Source organism: Epinephelus lanceolatus, chromosome 17 (genome assembly GCF_041903045.1).
Source record: "Epinephelus lanceolatus isolate andai-2023 chromosome 17, ASM4190304v1, whole genome shotgun sequence".
Lineage (NCBI taxonomy): Eukaryota > Metazoa > Chordata > Actinopteri > Perciformes > Serranidae > Epinephelus > Epinephelus lanceolatus.
The window spans coordinates 28,604,733-28,626,054 of NC_135750.1; the positions used below are offsets into that span (position 1 = coordinate 28,604,733).

General features: G+C 40.5%; 1 protein-coding gene across 2 annotated transcripts in view; it reads left to right on the forward strand.

Moving 5' to 3' along the window:
• Window positions 1-21,322, forward strand: part of disc1 (DISC1 scaffold protein) — a 57,795-nt gene that overhangs the window by 33,217 nt on the left and 3,256 nt on the right. For both annotated transcript variants that reach the window (XM_078176187.1, XM_078176186.1), the window contains exons 11-13: window positions 6,415-6,658; window positions 10,192-10,236; window positions 20,310-20,426. In XM_078176187.1, the coding sequence (XP_078032313.1) occupies window positions 6,415-6,658; window positions 10,192-10,236; window positions 20,310-20,426 (406 nt within the window). The remainder of the gene's footprint in view (window positions 1-6,414; window positions 6,659-10,191; window positions 10,237-20,309; window positions 20,427-21,322) is intronic.

The window sequence follows — 21,322 nt, forward strand, 5'->3', positions numbered from 1 at the left end:
ACTAAAACAGACAAAAATATGACTACATAGCCTACTTACTTACTTACTTACTTATGGTAGACTCACAGATATCAAGGAAAAATGACCAAATCAACAAATATAAAATTGGCACTCCTGGGGTTTCATTTACAAACATTGTGTACGCACAAAACGAGGCTTGAAAGACGCGTACGTCACTTCCCATGCAAAAGTTGTGATGTGTAAAAACAGACTTGATGGGAGAAACTTTGACCCATGCTTATGGCCATTTTGGAAACGAGAAATTGGAGACGCAGATGGTGAGGTGGAAGCCTGATTGTAGAAATTGTCCAAAAAGTATTGGCGCACCTCATTTTTTGGCTTTTGCTCATACGTACATTTTTAGCACGGATCCTACACATTGTTTTGTAAATGAGACCCCTGGTGTGGTATGATGTCGTGCTGAGGACGCAACAAAAACATGTTGCAGCTACGGCAACTAGAGCATGGTGCATATTAGACTATATTTATACTCAGCGTCATGCATTTACAGTACATTTCCTGTTTATATTCAGTTTAATCACTGCAAATACTGTCTTATACATTTATATAACTGTTTCATATTTTATTTGTCATATTTTACCCCTAGTTTAACTTGCACTCTTTTATGTTTAGATTCTCATTTTGCTTTTACCTCATCTTCTTTTTCTTTTAAAACATATTTAATTAGTGTTATTGGCAGGACCCTGAGACCTCAGATTTTCATTGCCAACGACTGCATCTCTATAATTGTTGTGCTTGAATATAAATAAAGAACTTGAACTTGAATATAAAACTACTTTACACTAAAATCTCCATTTATTCTCCCCTGATGTAAACTTCTGAGAGTTTAAATCCAGAAACCAATATCAATAAAACAGAAATACATAATTGAATGCTTGGCCTCCAATGAAGGCTGGCTGCTGGGTGCTCTATATCTCCCCTTTTAATAGAGCTTCTATATTCAGTGATCCCATCTTTTAGTTTCACCAACAGAGACTTGATTATCTACATCACATGTATCTAACCACATCACCACTGAAAGAGCAATCACATTAAAGGATACCTTCTTGCGTATTGGGTGCTGTAAACTAATTTTCCTGCTCATCACATTCTATATTAATTGATTGTCTCTCCAGCCCTGGATCAGCTTCCATAACCCGAGGCGGTCCAGATCAAATCACAAGTACAGCTCTGCCTTTAGGCAAGGACCAGTCGCTTCCTCCAGCTCCAATTTGGCACAGTGACACATATTCGGCTTGATTGAATGGGCAATTGTCCCCACATGTGCACACACACACACACACACACACACACACACACACACACACATGCACCCATCATCCACTGTAAATTTTATCAGTCAGCTCTAATGTACATTACTGTTGATGGAGTGCAGTGGTGATGGGAGGTGAGGAGAGGAGGAGAGGAGGAGAGGGGGAGGGGAGGAGAGAGGCAGATTAGTACTGGTGAGATGTCTGGTCTCCGTGGAGACGGATGGTGTTGAAAAAAACAATTATCTCTTCCTTGCTAAAGACTAGAACAGGATGTTAGAGCAGCGCAGATGCTGTAAGTGTGTCACCAGAACAGAAAAAACCCCCATTTTATTCAGATTAGCAGCAGCGCACAGTTGTTTAATACATTATGTAGATGTTTCATTAGGAAATGTCTCTGGAATATTTCCTACATTTATGCATTCTTCTGTCGAGATTTGGATGTCATTTATCATATTTAATGGATACAATGCAACTGGTGCAGGAGTCATTAAAATACCCAGACAAGACATCTTAGTTAAAATCGAGGAATTGCTGAGAGCCTCTGAGCAGAGAGTGAAAAGCAGAAACTCTATTATCACTTAATTGTAAATGTACATAAGAGAAATATTAAGTGTTTGTAACAAAGGGGGCCGTGGTTGCTCAGCTGTCTGCTGTAAAAACCCATCCCAGTAATGAAGCCACCCACCTTACAAACTGTTCAGTCCACCATCACACCTCACCCAGCCGTCAGCCGCTTGTATTTCACCATATTATTAGCACCTCTCCTCAGCTGCTGTTATTTGAGATGTTGCTGAATGAGAAGGTGAAAACATTACCAGCTCCTCTTTGCTTTCTAATGTGTGAATTCTCATTGTATGTAATACCAGAAGCACTGACACCAGACTACAGGTGAAAGTCTGATTAATTTTTATTATGTTCAGGGTAGTAATTTTGTGGAGAGTTGGTGCTTATTTAACCCAAAATATGTCTGATTCAAAGCTCCAGCTGTGGCTGAAGATAGGAGCTGTTTTTCACACCCATATTGGTATTCATGTGTGAGACCTGAAGATGAACACATGACCCGATGCTGGGTAGCATTCAGAATATTGTGCCTTTTCACTCTGGAGAGGTCTGACTGAACCTTCTGGTACCAACAGGACCAGACGGCCGCTGCTTCGTTCAACAGTTATATTTATAATCCTTCCTCTGTCTGTGTAATGCCTTGAGGAGAAAGAGCAGTCCTGTCAGTCAGCGGTCCCACAGGGGGGCTGAGAGACTGTAGAAGGAGTGTGCCTGCCTGTCTCTCCTTCTTATTACTGGGCCATCAGCGGAGCAGCACACCCACACCCCGCCACTGTCACATGGCAGGCCAAGCGGCTGCCACCAATTAACCCCCCGGGTGAAGGGGTCATACCGACGGGCACCAGGAGGCCACCATCACAGGGATGCTTAGGAGCTGACATGTTGTCTGCATTTTCTGTACATGCAGCCCTAATGCCAGTGCCAGTTATTTATAATGAATTGTGGTTGTCGCCGAAAAAGAAGCTTTTGTGATAGATGAGGTTCGGCGTTTGACGTTTTTAGAGGAATTTATGATTGTACAACACTGAGCCCCCACAGAGAGTGATTTATGGGCATGTGTGTAAGTTAACACATGTGTGCCCACCCATATCTGTGTGTGTGTCCCTCTCCACTTCACAGGAGACAAATAACAATGGCATGGCTCACTGGGTGCGTCCCCACTATAGTAGACATTCTGAAGCGGCGGCATTGAGTAGCGAATTGGCGAGGGCAGGGGGGTTGGGCTGAGCAATTTTTCTATTGTCTGTGTGCCAAATGAAGGTTAGAGAACGGCTGAGAGGCGTGCGTTGGCAGGGTACAGAGGTTGGCAGCCTTTTCAGGCAGGAGATGGGCTGGAAAACAAGTGGCATTCAATTTTCAGGGGGCCTCATCGCTGGGAGAGAGAGTGGAAGGAACAGAGGGAGAGATTAAACAATACTGTCTGGGTGCATTTTGCCTTTTTGAGTTTGTTTATATTTGATGGAGAATGAGCAATTTCTCAAATCTAACTGTGCAGCAGGAACGCGCTCTCTAGGTGGAAATACTGAGTGTATCATAGGGGCTTATATGTAGGATTATTTGTGCTTAGAGTATGAAATTCATGTGTTTTTTATCATTCTGAATCAGTCAATGTGAGAATTAGTGTTTGTGACAGAGACTCTCCTCCTGGGTTGGAAATCGGCGTGTGCTGTACAGAATGATTGAGGACATTTCTTCCTTTAAGATGTTTGCTATGTCTCTTACCGTATGTGATAAAACCCACAGCGCTGTCCCTACTTCTTGTCAGCTTTAGTTTGTTTTCTGCACAAGATGGATTCCTGGAAACAAGGATGTCATGAGGAGACAGAGTAATATTTATGCTCTTTAGTGTTGAAACTTTTTGTGTGCCTCTTAAACCATATTAAAGGTAGAATTTCAAACAGGATCAGTGGATTCGGTTCCTAAAATGTCACCTGGGACCCCAATTATTTGGGAATGATTTGTTATCTAAAGGTCACTGAAAGAAGAAGAGGAATAAATATGAATATTTTAAAGGTCAGAGGTCTCAAATGTGAGCCATTTAGAGGAAATGGAAAACCGTTTTTTGGGAAGCCAAAAAGACCTGCTTATAATTCAACATCAACACTCTGGCGCCCTTAGAGATACTTCCACCTTGGTGGACTGTCTCATACCATAAAGTGTGCGTTACTGTTAACACCTGCTTTCGCACAGTAGCCAGCTGAACCTAAAGAACAATAAACAGAGGACTCCACTGGTCATTGGCCGTGTTGCTCGTTTTCTAAATAAAACGCTCAGTCAGATATGGCTGCTTGAATTGTTCTCTTCTGTTTTTACACTGGGAGCTTGTGTCTGGGGTGTCACAAAGGTCAGGGCAAGGGAGAGTGAAAAAAGAATGACTGATTGTAACTTACTGAGTAGATAAACAAAAGCAATCTTCTTGTCCTCCCTCTGAACTCCTGCTCAGTGACCCTGGCAGAGATGAACACATCCAGGCTCTCTCTTCTGTCTCTGCTGCAGCTCTTTGAAGGAAAGGGCAGCCTACCAGGACCACATTCACTCTCACTGCATTTTGTCAATGCAATTACAATCTTTGAATGATTCATTTCCCCCCATCACTCTTTTGTCAATGCTTTATTATAGAGATGTTATTAAAGATGTCCTTTACTGTGCCTTTATGACTGCTGTGCTCAGTCACCATGCAGCAGCTCACAGTCATGACATGAATACAGTACCTCAGTGTATCTTTAAAGGCTTTTCACTTGTTTTGTACATTTCATTGTGCTGACATTAGTCATTATGATGTCTACAGTCTCTCACAACATGTTAATGACATATGCGTAGCATCTTATACCCTTATGCCCTGATCAAACCGAGCTTGCTGCATCTTTTTTTGCTTTTTAATTGTTGCTAGGGACTGTACGCTACCTAATAGGTAACTAAGCTACAGCTTGTGACGTTGAAAGTGAGCAAGCGGTTAACACAAACCATGAACGGTACACTAACATTACCTAATAGTTAACTATTAGTATAGCCTGAACTTATAGGAAATCCCAAATGCCACACTAATTTCCCTCCAGGCCCACTGTTTCCTGTTCACATTATGGTTATTGCGATTGGTAAAATCATACAGCTCCAGGTATTTTGCAACAGCCACCAATAGTTTGTCCTCCCTGTTGTTATCACCACCACAAAAGGCTTGCTGCTCAGTTCATCTCATGGACACTGGGAAAAAATGGCAATGATATTGGGTGCTTTTCTGGACTGAGTTGAAGGTTTTTCAGCTTGAGGTGTTCATGGTTGTCCTGCGAAAACACAAGGCACATACAGTAAAACTTCAACTTATAGCCCGGGCTATTATTCGCTTAAATCACTGAACTCAACAGGCCTATATTTGGGACAGGCCTTTAAGTCATTTCACACAGAACAGTTGCTCAGCAAAGATCAGGAAATACAATGAAATTGTTTATTTAAACCAGTATTAATATTACTTGTTTAAAAATCAGGCTTTAGATAATATATAAATTATGAATCATTCATTTGATCTAGCTCCGACAGACATCACATCAGAGAGAGAGTGAGTTGCGGCACTCGAGGATTACAGCACCCAGCATACTGACACACCACTTGATCTGAGGACCCTTATAGACTAAGGGAATATGAATAATTCACAGGGTTATCGAGGAATGGACACATAATTTGAAGTAGCCAACAACCCGGTTTTATACATCCAGAGAACTTCTATAAAAAAAAAAAAAAACTGCTTGGCAACCAGACCAGGCATCCAATTGAGACAGGTGTTTATTTGTCAAAACGTGTAGCCACACCAGACTAATAAAAAGGACTGGGTGTTTAATTGGGATTAGGCTTTTAATTGACATTTTACGGTAGATTGGTAAAACATGATGCACTCAGCAATGCAAAAGAAGCGAGCGAAATGCTTCATTCTCATTAAAAACAATTAGAAATAGCTGCTAACACATGCTCGGCCATATGAATGCATATTCAATGTAAACTAATTTACTTTGCCCTGTGTTAGATAAGACAACCACTCTCATGGCCTCGTGTTTAGTTGTGGTTACAGACAGGTTTAAGCACTATCTCCCCCTGCTTCTGATCTTTATGCTACACTATGCTAAGTTAATCATCTCCCGGCTCCAGGTCAGTACTTAACGAACAGACAAATATAGGAGTGGTATTCATCTTCACATGTAATTGCTTGGAAGAAAGCGAACAAGTGCAGTTGCCAAAATGTCCAACTATTCCTTTAATTCACAACGTTACAAATATGCATGTACTATTGTGTTCACTTCCTTATGTCCAAATGTTTTAGAGATGATAATTAAGGGAACAAAATGTGACTATATAAATAAATGTATATGAATACATCTACTGCTATATATTGTAGTTAGAGTATCATATCATATGTAACTGTACTATATTTGTAATTGACTGACAGTTAGGTGTTGGTCCATTCTTTTTCCCTAATAAAATATCATATATCATGCTGCATATTTGATAGTTTATCATATTAAATTGTATTTGTATTTCACCTTATGGTAGTATGGTAAAGTATAACATACTGGTCTCTTCTTCTCTACAGTTGTGGCTGTCCAGGCTTGGAGCGGATCTGGGAAGCAGATTTGGAGGCATGTCACCTCTTCCTGCGAGGACTCCAGTTGCGGACTCCCAGCTGCAGCGGAGGAGACATCGAAGACCTCCCCACTGCAGCAGTTTATCCTCCAACTCAGCCGTGCACCAAAGAAGAAGAAGACTGCGCCATGCTGACTGCATTGGGAGGGCGCTGGTGTCCTGAGGCCAACTTACAGAACTCTGAGTTCACTAAGGTAACGCAACAACATAACATTTGTTATTCACAAAGGCCTATGCACTCATACATGACAGATAGATGCGTGCAGATGGACAGTTAGAGTATCGTGAACAGATGCCCTTTTGAGGCTGTCCATTGCTGAAGTCTTACAGATGTTCTACATATAACACATCTTTGCCACTGAAAGGTCACATGAGAACAGCTTATTTTCAGATTCACTCGCGTTTTCGTTCTTTTTTTGTACTGTGTCGTAAAATGTGAACTCACATAAAGTGTGTCTGCTCGGTCAGTCTTACCACTTGACTGGAGAGGACATTTTTGGTCCGCACATTCAGAATAGAAAAGTCTGCAGCGAGATGAGCAGCAGTCTATTAGCACGTTTGCTCGAAGGTATTTCTAAACCAGGAAAATGTGGGCGTCAGGGAGGCAACTGTTTGGAAATATTTTGGCTTCCTTGAAGAGTTTCATTCTACAGAGTGCAGATTTAAGAGTCTCTTTCTGCATGATTACATGCGTTTAGTGGGAATGCATGTGTGTGAGCGTGTGCTTGTGTGTGTGTGTTTGTACGAGCGCTCTGTGCCGGTCTATCCCACAGTGAGTCGAGGTCCACTGCCTCAGGGCAGAGTCCAACTCATTCTCTCCTCTCCTCACACTTTCCTCCGCCCACGTAGTCTGACAGACTCGTCTGAGATAGGAACAAAGCCAGCACAGCCAGCATTAATAAAAAAAAAAACAGCACTTGCCAGACGTGTTTTTGTGAGACTATATTTTGTTAGTTTGAGCTCACAGACTCATGTTTGGTGTTTTTTTAACAATAGTTAATCCTTTGAATTTTAAATGTACTTATTTCAGTATGGATTTACTGGACTGTAGCCATGAGCAAACACTTGCCAGTGATCTTTACTGGTGCTGTTGGCAGAATCTCCACTTGCATGTATTAAAACTGTGGATTTTCATTGTTGTATTAAATTCTACTACTGCTGCATCCTCTTAACCTTCTCTCACTGTCTTGTTCAGTGCAACCATGAACCAAAACTTTGCATTGATGTCTTGTTTCCCTGCCCCGCCTGACCGCATTTTACAAACTGCATGGATCCATTTTCTGCTTTCCCTTTGTTTCTCTCTGCTTTTCTTTCTCCTCCTAAAGCCCGGCCCCTCCTAACATTTCTCCAAGAACTAAAAGGTGAGACAGCCAACCATTTATTTCTTTTGTCTCTGTCCTGTGCACTCTGTTTTCTGTGTCCTCTGAGCTAGAAACACTGGAGCTCAGTGGAGCAAAATGTTTATCATGTGGCTGCAAAAAATATATATATATATATATATTTAAAAGCTTTAGACTTTAAGCATCAGTCCTTAAATATTTCAGAGCATCACTGCTCCGCAATTTAGAAATCTTCTTTGGAAATGAGTCACAGTGTTGCTTTGAATCTGCATAAACTACAGTAAAAAGAATCTATGACGTTAATGGACAGAGAAGCAAAAGCACATCTGTAGCGTAAATGCTCTTTGCAACATTTAGTAACATAAATGACAACTGCCAGCGAACATGTTTTTCACAAGAACAAGCCCCCTGTAATCTCTCATCAAAGAGACGAGATGGATAGCAGCACATTAAGTGGATATTTATATCCTGCACCAGAGGCTTTTTCCTGCGGGAAGCAAACACCACAGAAAAAATATCAGACATCTTTTTCTATTATTCTCATATTTCAGCCATTTAGTGTTTTTCTGCATAAAGTTAAACTTCTCTGAATATTCAAGAACCCACATATCAAAAATGCTCTTTAATTTGGATGCTAATGTGGTAGATATTACCTCAAGGCAACAGACACCAGAAGAGTTTATTATCAGTTGGACGCCAGAAAACTTTTGCAATCTGTATCTAGAAGAATACATGATTATATGTTGCTGTGAGATGGATGTTACTGGAGAGAATAAAGACAATCCAGTTTGTGCGGATGGTTCAGAATTGGAGTGTTTAAACCAGGGATAGGCCTACTCAACTTCCTTTGCCTGGGGGCCACCTTTAATAAAAGTTAATACACATTAATAATATAATCAATATATATAATAAATGAATTGCCCGTTTTCAACCTTTGGACGTTTGCTGTCCTCACTCATCTTTGTCAAGAGGCAAATCAGCCCCACACAGGTCAGGTCAAGGCCGTAGCCATGGAGTCAACATTTAGGGGGGGACCAAATCTGTCTGGGGTCTTTATCAAAATTTTCAAAAATTGAAAACTCAGTTCCTACCATATTGTATTGTTTATCATTAGCAAGTACAGCTATACAGCATACCAGTGCTTCCCAACTGGTGGGTTGCGCCCCAAAAGTGGGTCATGGGCCCATTCTGAATGCACTGCAAGTGGCACACTTTATTTTCAAGTGCAGTAAATTTCCAGCGCAGAGCTTTTATTTTGAAGTGCCATTTTCTGTTGTATATTAAGTGACTTAAGGACAGCTACTTGACAGAGACAGCAACCTAGCTCAACGACATGACCAATTGCAAGTGTGGCACTAACTGTGTGGACCTGGAACTAATGTCAAAGGAGACATCTGGACCCCCGTGGACCAGTTGGGAACCGCTGCGGTATACTATACCGATATTCAATACGTGAAAGCTACTGAATTACACATGTGGCATGACATAAATGATTTGACACTTTACTCAGACACAAATATTATGTAATAAAGACATTAACATTAGTTGAATATGCCTTTGAGCTGTGTTCTGCTCGTGTATGGCAACACAACTTGGACAAAACACTTGCAGAACTGTAGTACACCATAATAATGACTTTTTGTAAAGTTTATTTATGATTATGATTAAATTTGCTAATGATTATGTCAGACAGTGGGGCGTAGTTGCCTGTCATATGTTATAATTACTGGATCAGGTGCATGCAGGGGCGGCACCATTTGATGAACAAGCTCTACTTGATGCTTTTTTCAAAAAGGGCACCCTATTTACATTCAAAGTACAACAAAAAAAATCCCAGTGTGAATCAATTTATTTATATTGTGAATCACAAAATGGTCGGCGGGCCTTCCAGCACCCTATGGTGGGCCTGATTTGGTCCGTGGACCTTACGTTGAGCATCACTGGTTTAAACAATCAGATACTGCATAAAGAGCTGTGTTCACTGGAGAGCAAAGCAATGAGGGCATGGCGTTAAAGGTTACACAATTTTTGATTAGAAAATAATTAAAACTTTGTTGATTATTATATGTTGTTACTCGGCCTTCTTATGCACTTACCCTAAAGCCACAAACAAAGTGTTAGCCTCCAATAGGTACAGTAATTACTTCCTTCCTTAGTGAAGAATGTACAATTACACACTTTGAATACTAACAAAGAAAACCTGCAGTACAGATGAGCCAGTTAATCTATTTTCTCCTTGTCAGTTTTGGTGTTGAATAATTACAACCTCCTCTCATTATGATGATGCTGCACACATACAGTACACAGCCAACATAATTGCATTTTCCATAATTCATGAGCAGGTTTATGACTGTGTGGCCTCAACAAATGTTTCTTTTTTGTTGCAGAAATTGGAGGAGTTCCTGTTCTGCATGGAGGATAATCACCCAGAGGTTGGTAATGCTAACACTGTCACTGTATGCTGGAATGTTATCGGTGTAATTAAAGTGTCAGTTGCATTGACGTGGGGCTTACTGGGACAAAGAAGAATCCATTAGTTGACCTTAACTTAAACATGACCTCTGCCGCCTCTCTGACTGGCAGATCAATACTGATCTGCATGAGGAGCGTTGGTCGGTGTGGCTGACTGTCTGAGTTTGCACAAAGACCTTTATTATTTATACAGGGGAGAGTTTTGCTGAGTATGTATTCTCCTCTCAGCACTTCCCTGCTTTAAATTCAAAGATTTATATTCTTTTACACCTGGTAGCCAAATAGTAAAATGCCTCCTGAACTTTTAAAGTGAGTGTCTCGTGCAGGATTTTAAACCAGAATACAGTGATGCGAGTCTGATAACGGTGTATGCATGTCTTATCCTGGATTCATAGTTAAAATTCCTCTGCATGTGTGCCCTATTACATTGTGATTTAGCACCTAAAACTCATCAAAACTTACAGAATTACTGCAATATCTCAGAACATTATACATACCCTCCATGGCAGGTTGTCAAACATTGGACATTTTGAAGCAATCTGTATGAGACTGTAGCAAAAGCATCACTCCATATAGAGTTTAGTGGGTGGTTTCTTTCCAAAAAACAAAAATACATGAGCAAAATTGTGAGGAATGGATTAAACAGTGTGTTCATGTCTTCAAATGTAAGCTGCAAATGCATGTTTGGCTAACTAGCTTACAACCAGGAGCCTATGTATGTTCCCAAACTTACTATTCCTTTTAATATGACTCATTAAAAGACTTACTGCTCTCAGCAGTGTTTTTCCTGAGGTTAAGTGTTCAGTGTGCATTTACCTGGGTCAACATGATGAAATGTTAAAAATGAAAATAATCTTTGAAAATATGAACCATACTAGTAGGAAATTAGCCAAACAGGGTTATGCTACAATTAAATACAAATGTGATTTTGCATTTTCCTTACCATACTTAAAATATAAGGACAAACTAGCTACTACAAAAAATAGGACACTCTTTATTTCTATATCGTCTACATAAATCAACAACTGGTGGGCATGCTAATGTTTTGCCAGGGACATGTAGCTTTAGCCTCAGTTTTTTTTAGCATAATACCATTTGAAGCCATTTAAGACCCGTAAAGAGCAACACATTCTCACTCAGACCTCGTCGACAATGAAGACAGTGCCTGTTATATGCATTGTCTTCATCCTAGAAACACTGTCTCTTTCGAAATAAACGCACTATGTCGGTACAACGCAGCAAATTGACGTTTTTTTTCCTTCAGCAACATGGTTCAGACACATGGTTTTTTTTAGGTTAGGTTTAGGAAAAAAGAAAACGGTTTGGCTTTATAATCTTACAGGACGTGAACACCGCTCTCTCAGGTGAAAGTTGTGGTTTGTTGGACCCATTCAACACCCCTCTTGCGGCCTTAACTTTTGTCCTTGTTGCACCGCGTTTCCCACCTGACGCTGCCAGGTGCCGTCAAATTATAACAGGAACCAGCCGTGTATCATGCCGATGATAAAAGGCGCCTTTTTTCTTTGGTTTCTCACACCGCAAGTCACTGCCCAAGTGCCAAATTTTGGACAACTTCAGAGTGAGACTGGGCACTTTACAGAAGCTTTTTAGCTGTCTTGACTTGAGTGTTTTAAGACTTAAAAATTCAGCCAAGGACAGCTCAATTAGCTTAATTAGCTATGAAGCTACAATAAAGTTTGCTTGTCACACCAGAATCTTTAGAGGCTGACTACAAATAAGATGCCTCTTTTTTCTACCTCTGCGTGAAAATCAAAGAAGCAGTTTCTTAAGAAATGACCAAGGATTTTGATGGTAAATTCAGGACCGTTATTATAAAACTTGACAGGCTTAGCAACAGTAACTAAAGTTGGAGGGGTCAGTGTATGCCTACAGCAGGACAGTAACTTGTATATTTGAGCTATGCAACTCTGAATCACATTGAATTATTGAAAACCTAGCTGACATAAAATGCCTCAATCACAATAAAGTATGATGCATCGCTGTGTCAAACTATATGATGGCTGTTAAATGGTATCTCTGTCTTTGTCTTGATGGTGTTGTGATAGCGCTGTAAGGAGCTGGATTCTCTGCCTCGCAGAGCGTCTGACCTCTTTCTCCTTTCCATAATGACTTTAAGTAAATGATTTCCACTTAGCTGCTGCCAAGCTGCTGCCCTGCTGCCACAATGGAGATTGATTGGTTTGCGTGCATGTGTGCAAGTGTGTGTTTTAGCACTACTCCATTTTCTTGTAATCTCTACTAATTGTTCTTTTATCCTCTCAAGGTCCTTACATCCCCCTCTTCACACTGACCCACAGCATCAAACAAGAATAGAGACATTATTAAATTGAATTGTTGATGGCTTTTATTAATCAGGTAGCTTTGATGATAATGTCATGAAATTTACACCAGCCTTGTTAGAAGAGACGACTGCTGTGTCACAGCTCCATAATGCTTACTAACTGTAGGCTATCTTCATGTTGTTTTGGCACTAAGTGTAACTAGCAGGTAATTGGGTTCAGTACGTGTGATGTCAATCAAACTGAAGCTTTTCAACGTCGCTACCAATCAAAGTTCACAAAGAGGAAGTTGGATACTTTTCCCAAAAATGTGAACAATTGTGGATAATTGTGCATTGTGTGGCACAGAAGTGAACAGTAACAGCTCACTCTAAAGCTGAATCTCAATCCTACTTCACTCTTGAAGTGACAAAAGTAAGTATGCTCAAAACTGTCAGCATAAATAAATGTTGATTTTTGAGTGACTGTTGTTGAACACTATTGTCCAACAGTGAATGCAATGAATGACTTAAATAAATAAATTGTAAGTGATGGTAAGACAGAAACAAAAAGTATATAATTAAAGGTATTATTATTATAATGTGACATGACGTTCTAAAGTGGCAGTTTGATTGATGTCTAAAGGCACACAAATCATTTCCTGTTAGTATAAAACAGTTAAGTGAGTTGATTTCTTATATCTTAACTACTTAAACAATATGCTATAAAAACTACAATCAGTACGTGGTATGGAATTGGAATATGAAAAACAATTGCAGGTGGTGGTCAGACTAATGAGGACCTTGGGAAAACAAAAAATAAATTGTTTTCAGGGCCTGTGTCCACACAGCGTTTTTCAACAGCAGAGAAGTGGTGGCAGGGCGCCGGGGAGCGTTTCATCCCGGCTTTTCATAAAAACGCTCCCAGTGCTTTTTTAATAAACTGCTCCATGCGGGTCAACCTATCCTCATACATAGTTTCATATGATATCCTACGAAAATGCACACACAACGGTTCTCATGATATGCTAAGAATTAGTGGCCCACATTGACATCCTTAATGTAAAGTGAGGTATTAGTGTAAAGTTACTGAGGTTAGGTTGAGGCAAGTTAAGTCACCGTGGTTTGGTGTAGGAAAATAAACAGGACGTACTTAACAAGACTCAAAATTGCCTCAAAGTTCACTTAAAGTTCACACGGTTCTGAACACCTGTCCCCTGACAGAAAAGTCCTGTGTTTTGTGAAACTTCCACCGCCCCTACCGGCCTCCTAACTGGACTGCTTGGGGCCACTTCCCTCTTAAAAAATACTTAGGTTATGCACAAATTACTGGCTCATGACTGTGTGGGATATGTACAATTTTTTGTGCATTACTCTTCATAGGAAAATGTACAAACAACACATGAGAACAGCCTCAGTGGGTATGCTTCTATGCCAACAATATCTTGACGCTAACGTTAGCTATGTAGCTAATGTAATGCTACATTAAGCAACTGAACAACTTGTCTTTTTTTTTCAGAGCAGGTCCCTTTGTGATATTCAGGAGGTTAGGAGTGAAATGTTTCACATGTTTAGAGAAAAATGGTCTGATGATATATGGTATGAACCAAAACTACCAACTTATTGTCTCATAAAGAACCGCTACAGTGTGGAACCTTACGTGAAGTATAATCTAAACAAAAGACAAAGATCCCTATATGCAGAGTTGCACTCAGGAACGTCACCATTAGCCTTAGGGACTGGAAGGTTTAATGCCACCCCAGAGGACAGAATTTGTTTGTTGCGTAATTTAGGTGAAGCTGAGAGTGAGGTTCACTTCTTGTTCGACTGTCCTGTATATGAAGACATAAGGAATGTACTTTTCAGTAGGATGACCTCTATCTATGTTGTGTTTTTTTTTTGGTTGGATGATCATAAAAAATTTGAGTTTTGTTTCAGAAAGGGAACATTTTGTGGCTGAATGTCTTTGTCAGGTCTGGGATAGGAGGCAGAGTGTTCTGTTTCTGGACTGAGTAGTTAAATAGCATACTTTTGATTGTAACTGCAACATCATTGTAAAGATGTATTGTAAACCCACGAGGGTTGAGCACATGGACGTGTGCATGACACAAATAAAAATCAATCAATCAGTCATTAACAGAGAGTTGACTATACAGTTAACAACAAGCTTACAATGCATGAAGTGATAATAGCACAACATTCACCAGCAACATTCAGTGTCCTGATGATCTGCTCCCACGCTTTTCTGACTTTGTTGTGATAGTTTCGGATTGACCTATCATACAGTAGCTAAAGGAACTGCAGTGATGCCACCAGCATCTTTCTGAAACGTTCCGAGATTTTCAACTAGAGGTGCTTGGAGCAGCTGCACTCAAAAGCTGGAGCGCTCGGAAAAAAGGCTCCTGGTTGCTGCATGAAGTCACATACACTCTCTCATCATAGGGAACAACTGAAAAAAGAAGTCAGCTGCTGTGTGGACACAGGCCCTATGTCTGCATAGTGTGTATGTGTGCATACTGTTACCAGCTCACCCTTTTTCCCCTGTAAGGGCGGTGGCATTGTGGGTAACCTGTGAGGGTGTGACGTGTACTTCAAGGTGTGTGTGGAGGGAAGCAGCTCTCTCAGGGTGTGGTGGTGAAGACAGCACAGAAGGCAGCAAAGAATGATGACAGCAGTAGAATTAGGTGACTAGAGAAGCTCTTGGCTACTGTTCAACCTCACGACAAGGACATGTTTATTGTTTTGTGGTAAGTGAACAGCACCTGAACGCCTCGCCATCCTTCCTTCTGCATAGTGGTCCGGACTGCTAGAAGCTAGTTACCAGCTAATAATGAGCCAAGCTAATTTAATGTTAATAAGCCAGCATGTTCCCAACAACAGTTCGGAGCCGGTAAGCTGTCACAGAGAGAGGTAACAGTTCTTACTTCTTGTACTTACTTTGACACTTTTCCAGTGTGAAAACACCACATCCTCAAAACCTAATTTGAATTAGCGTGTAGTAGAGAATTGGGGCACAGTTTCAGTCAGTAACACCTCACACTGTCTCTGCACATACTTAATAATGACCTTGTAGACGTTCTTGGAAACTGATAGCATCTCTACCAACAGAGCATCAGTGATAACAAAGACGCTACTTAATCATAAGCTAATTTACTTTTGAGTTTAAAATGAATTCAGCTCCTTCATTGTTTGTACAAGCAATTATGACCTTGAGTGTAATACCAGTGCAATATCATTGCTTTGTATTGCCCGCACAAAGTGTCGGGCCTAACAGCACCCGGGGGAGCATGCACAATTACCTGCTGTCTCTCACTCATTATTGCTTAAATAAGCATACCAATGCATACATGAGTCTGAATATTGAATTTATGAATAATCTGCTCATGCTTCTGCAGTCTGCTTTGTTTACCTTTGCTCTAATAACATTAGCAGTAATGTGCATCAGGAATCAACGCGCCAATACATGTATGCCCGGGATTCTATTAGACAAATTGGCATGTTGTTGAAATCTCATTTCACACGTTTCCTTGTTTGTCAAAGGCAGAGGTAGCAGAGAAAGTAATTTGTATTGTTTTAGCAGCAGCAGGAGCAAAACAGCATCTTTTCAATAGTTGTTTAAAAGCTTTGTGTACCAGGGGATATTTCCAACAGTGTCATGACTGAAGGCTGTAAAGTTTAGAATCAATCAGCTGCACAAACACAGGGATCTTATCTGCTAAAGAAGCTCCTAACCTCGACAAACAAACAGCTCAGTCAATCTATAAGCGGACTGTCTTGGTATAGGAGGACTAGGATCCGGGCTTTACACAAGGTGACGCCTGCGGACAGAGGATTGTGTCAGTGATTGTTTGTTCATTTAAAAGCCTCACACGCAAAAACATGATGTTTTCTTTAAACCCTTTGTTCCATTTTGCCTTTAAGTCTCACTTAAGTCCTTAATTGCATCAGGGAGGACTTGTACATATCGTCGCGCCTCAGGCCTGTTGTTGTTGTACATTTCTTTTGGGGTGTTACATCATCCAGAGAAGTAGTGCTATTCCAGGACAGAGACCAGAGACATGACTTTCCAGTGATTGTTTTGACACCTCTGAGCTGTAGGGAGTTGAAATTTTCTACCTGCAGCTATGAGTCAGATTAGACTCTCTATGTGCTGTTTGATGAGAACACTGGGTCGTGCGTGCATGTGTGTGTGTCTATTTGCTTTATGTCTGTGTGCTCTTGTGTGTGTGTGTGTTTGTGTTCTCTATGCTTGATAAGTGTGAAGAAACTAGGACACGATGTCTGCAAAGGGGCCTGTTCTAATTACGGCCAGCTCTGCTCTCTGAATGCTCCGTGCCCTACTGCACTCTGCTCCTCCACCACCACCCTGACATCCCCACCATCTCACCATCCACCATCCTGCAGCACACACTTGGCCTCACAGCACTGAGTCTGGTGATCTGCAGATACGCCACTGAATGTCTGCCCAGCCTCTCTCCACTGTCTGGTTGAAACACTGTCAAGGATTTAGTGTGAAAGAGATGAAATGAGTCTTTGAAAACTCTGAAAAGCTCCTTCAGCTCTGAGTCATGGTTATAAGAGCACATTATGCAATTTGACATTATTGAAACTAAAATTAAAGAGAAACATCTCAAGGCAAGACAGGTTAAAATGAAAAGATTTTGCACTTAATGTCCTCTTCATACTTGTATAACAGCAATTATTGTAACTCAAGTAGGCCTTCGTACAGTACCTTTAAACGGTCCTACAAACAGTCCTACAATCCTGAATATTTAATTGAAATATTTTAACACAAACTCACTATTCTTGGGTGTAAAAGTGTCATTATTATTCCTCAGTCTAGAGTGCCAACTTTATTTGTTTGACATGCACCACAGGGGTTCCCAAAAACTTGGTTACATTTGCACGTTTCATATGTGTTGTATCAGCGTTTCTAAAGTGATGTAGTATATGAGCTGACTCTGTTATCTGGAGATGGAGGTGATGGTGGATGGTGAGACATCTAGGCCACTGCAGACCACTGTTGGAGACCAACAACAAAACCAGCTGTGATTTAGTCAGTCATTGCTGTGTTTCTAGCAGCGTATTAGGCACCAAACAACAATTTTTTTCTTGTTTTTTTGCAGAGACATTGCTGCTTTTCCTGCCAGGAATATGCCCCCACCCAAAGCATGATCTTTTCCTAACCATAACCAAGTGTTGTCTGAGCCTTAACTTAACCACACATTAACCACAGGGTTGTTGAAAAGAAAAGTTTCAAGGTATCAACTACATAATAACTTGCAAATCTAACATATCCACAGTTGGCAGAAATGTACAATTTTAAAGGAGCTATATGTAAGAAATCTAAAGCAAATAGTTGTAAATCCTAATATGTCACAGAGACTAAGGAATAATCTTAATATAACATACTGATCTCACCAACAACAATAGTACAGCCAGAATATTCGCATTTAAAAAAGAATTTTACAGTCCGCAAATCATGTTTATGTTTTGAAGTCAGTAGAGTCTCAGCATGAGTTACAGTTACGACAGCAGCATGGCAAGCAGCATTAGCAGTGTCCCGGTACATAGCATTAGCAGCCGGCTCCTCCTCAGCTGTATCCCGGCAGCAGCGTTAGCAGCAGAGAAGCCGGACTTGCACAACTCACGGCAGTATTTTGAATTTGAGTGCAGTAACCGTTTTGGCCACATTCTTACATACAGTGCCTTTAACAACTGGGTTGGGTTTTGGAGAACACAACTGTGCATACAAGCTTCGGCTGGTTTTCTTGACCATCTTAGTCCGTGCTCTGAGTACACACTCATACTTTAAATGATAACTTCCGTGCACCTTTGTAAGAATGCAGAACAAAAATCCTGAATTATTTTGGTTTGATGAAAATGAGAAGCTGGACTGTGTGGCAACGTATGGGCTAGTTTTATTTCTAAAACATGGACAATTATACAAACTAGTATGAAGGCACACAGAATACACTATTCATGTTTTCCATAATCTGTATGTCTGGTGTCGCACCTTTGTACATGTAATGATGATAGTCTGCATTTCAAGCCTGTTTGATGACAGATACTACATTGATATCAGACTACAGACCCCCATCTGAGTGGATTTGTGTTGTTGGACATAATTTAGTGCATCTAAATGTAAATATATTGTAGCACCATTTAAGTGTACATATTGTCAGTATAATGTTATGATGGTCAATTTGAGAATTTATCAGCAGTCGGGTAAAAGTAATTTAAAAATCTGCAGGGAAGTCTAACGTGAGTCACGGTTGCAGCTGTGCCAGCAGTACAAAGAGCAACAATCTAAGTATATCTTCATAAATCAATGATCACAAAAAACAGAAAATCACCTCTGTTTGAAGTCACAGTTGGGCATGAAGTCTCCCGTAGGTTTAATCTTGGGGTTAATAATAACAATAAACAACTTTTTTGGTTATGCTTTTGCTAGTTTATCCAAGAGGTGACAAGATTACCAAATACAAGTTTATAGGGGTTCCCTAACACACACAGTAAATGACACAGTAATGCTACAGATGTTGTTGCACAGGTGTTACCTGTAGCGCTGTTCAGCATGAAGTTAATTATAAGCACGTAAGTGTTTTATAGTTCTAATGACTTTTTTTAAACAAGATATTGCAAGAAGAGGATTGTGGATCTTTGCTATAAGTGTAGTTATAATATTACCTCATATTAAATCACAAGATACTGTATCATATCATATGTCTCCACAAAATACAACTAAGACACTGATCAGTTTAAACTGACAGCTATAATGCCTTTCAACTACAGTCATTATTCTCTGTTTAGGCGTTAGCAATGCTTTAAAGCATGGTCATAACACAGTGTGGGTTTTTAGTGTTGGGGCACGCCACCAGGTTTACACATGAAGTTCAGTTTACTGATCAGAGAGAAACAGAAACATAAAAAACATATAATAATGGTAATAAAGAAATTAAATTGGATGCCCTCAGTGTAAATTTTTCCCCATGGTATCGAAAATAGTGTTGAATATTGATATTTTTTAAGATGTTGTTTCAAAGTCAGAAATTTCAGTAACATGACGACACTAAAAAGTTTGGGTTACAAATCTGAGGTGTGGGATTTGGGTGATGTGGTTGTTTACCAGGCAGCTAGGGGCTGATGAAAGACTCTATCCAGGTGCATTGTGGGAAATGTAGGATCAAGTGCTTTGGAGTTTGATCCATACTAGAGACTAAAAGTCAAGGTATCATGGCCTCTGCTTTGTGAAAGTGCAATACTTAATTGCAAATTTACCTCTTCAGTAAGTGCTATACTAAGGTGTAGCCATGGTGTCATCACAAAGGGTCCACCTCCATCTTAATTTGTTGTATGTCATGTATGTCATGTTGTACATGACTCCTCTTTCTTACTGTTGTGACATTGGAGGTGTTTGTGGTATCACCTGCTAAAAACATAGTTACACGGCCATTTTGAGAAAATCAGTAGTTGCATGTTGATGTAAAATATACTCAAGTGAACTTTTAGATACCTGCTAATTCTCAGTAAAAAAATAACAATGCTAATGTTGCACTGCTTCAAAACAGCAGATGCTCCCAATCTGTTTTACTAGATGACTCCAAATATTTCAGTATTGTTGTTATACCAGTATTAAAATCCTCATTTATTCTTGTTGTTATTGTTAGACAGACTAACTCGAGGCATTGCAGCATCAATTGTTGATCCTGTCTTCCTTTCCTCACCCATAATTTCATTCCTTTTCTTTGCCAGGACGGGTGCAGCGAGGCTGCAGACCTGACCGAGCGCTGCGAGCAGATCAGTGACAGACTAATGACCTTGGAAGATGAATTGCAGACGGCCATACTGAACCGCGATCAGGCCCTCACCCATATCCTTTCACTGCTCTCTAAATATACATACATCATATAAACGGACTGTATCTGTGTGTGAGTTTCTGTCTCCGTCCATCCATCTAAAGGACCCAGTTTCCTCCAGGCCTTCCAACTCTCAAAAGTACACATCCAAACTGCCTTTAGACTGACTGATGTTATGTGACTTTACCTTTCAAGGAAAAATCAACCTGTCTTATCTGACATTATGGGTCCATTCAGGGAGGGAATTGAAGATAAACTGGGATCAGAGGATTTTTCTTGACACGCTGGACGTGCCAACTATAAAATGAAATGGTAAAAGTCCAAGCGAGGTTATTGGAGGGCGCTTGATGTGGGCTGCCAGTCACCACGGGCCGAGATTAAAGTCGGCCGACAGGGGCAGCGCCTCGACAGATAGAGGAATGCGACTGTAATGACTCTGCTCCTGTCATATCTTAATGTCCATACTCCTGCTGACCCTCCCTTCCTCTCCTCACCCCTCCTCCCCTCCTCCTCCTCCTCCGTCTGCTCACTTCCACTTGCTGGATCTGGCTCGGAGGAAATTACAATATCCATGATAATGACTCAAATGAAACTGTTGAAGCTGATTACAGGTCACAATACATCATTTTCCGCGCTAATTAGAAAGCTGATTGGAAATAGATTAGTGTGTTTTTCTCGCTCCACTTTTCCCCTCTACACTGTGGGCTTATTAAGACAGATAGAAAAGGCGATATTTCAACACCAGGATGAAGAAAATTTGCCACCTAGCCTGCTTCTTTTTAAATGTATTTATTTCACGTCACACCTCATTTCTCCTCTTTGAACATGGGCTGCCAGAAATACTTTCCTAATCTGATGAAGACATTTATTTCGTTAAAGGATCTCTAAAAGACGTGTGTTTTGCAGTAC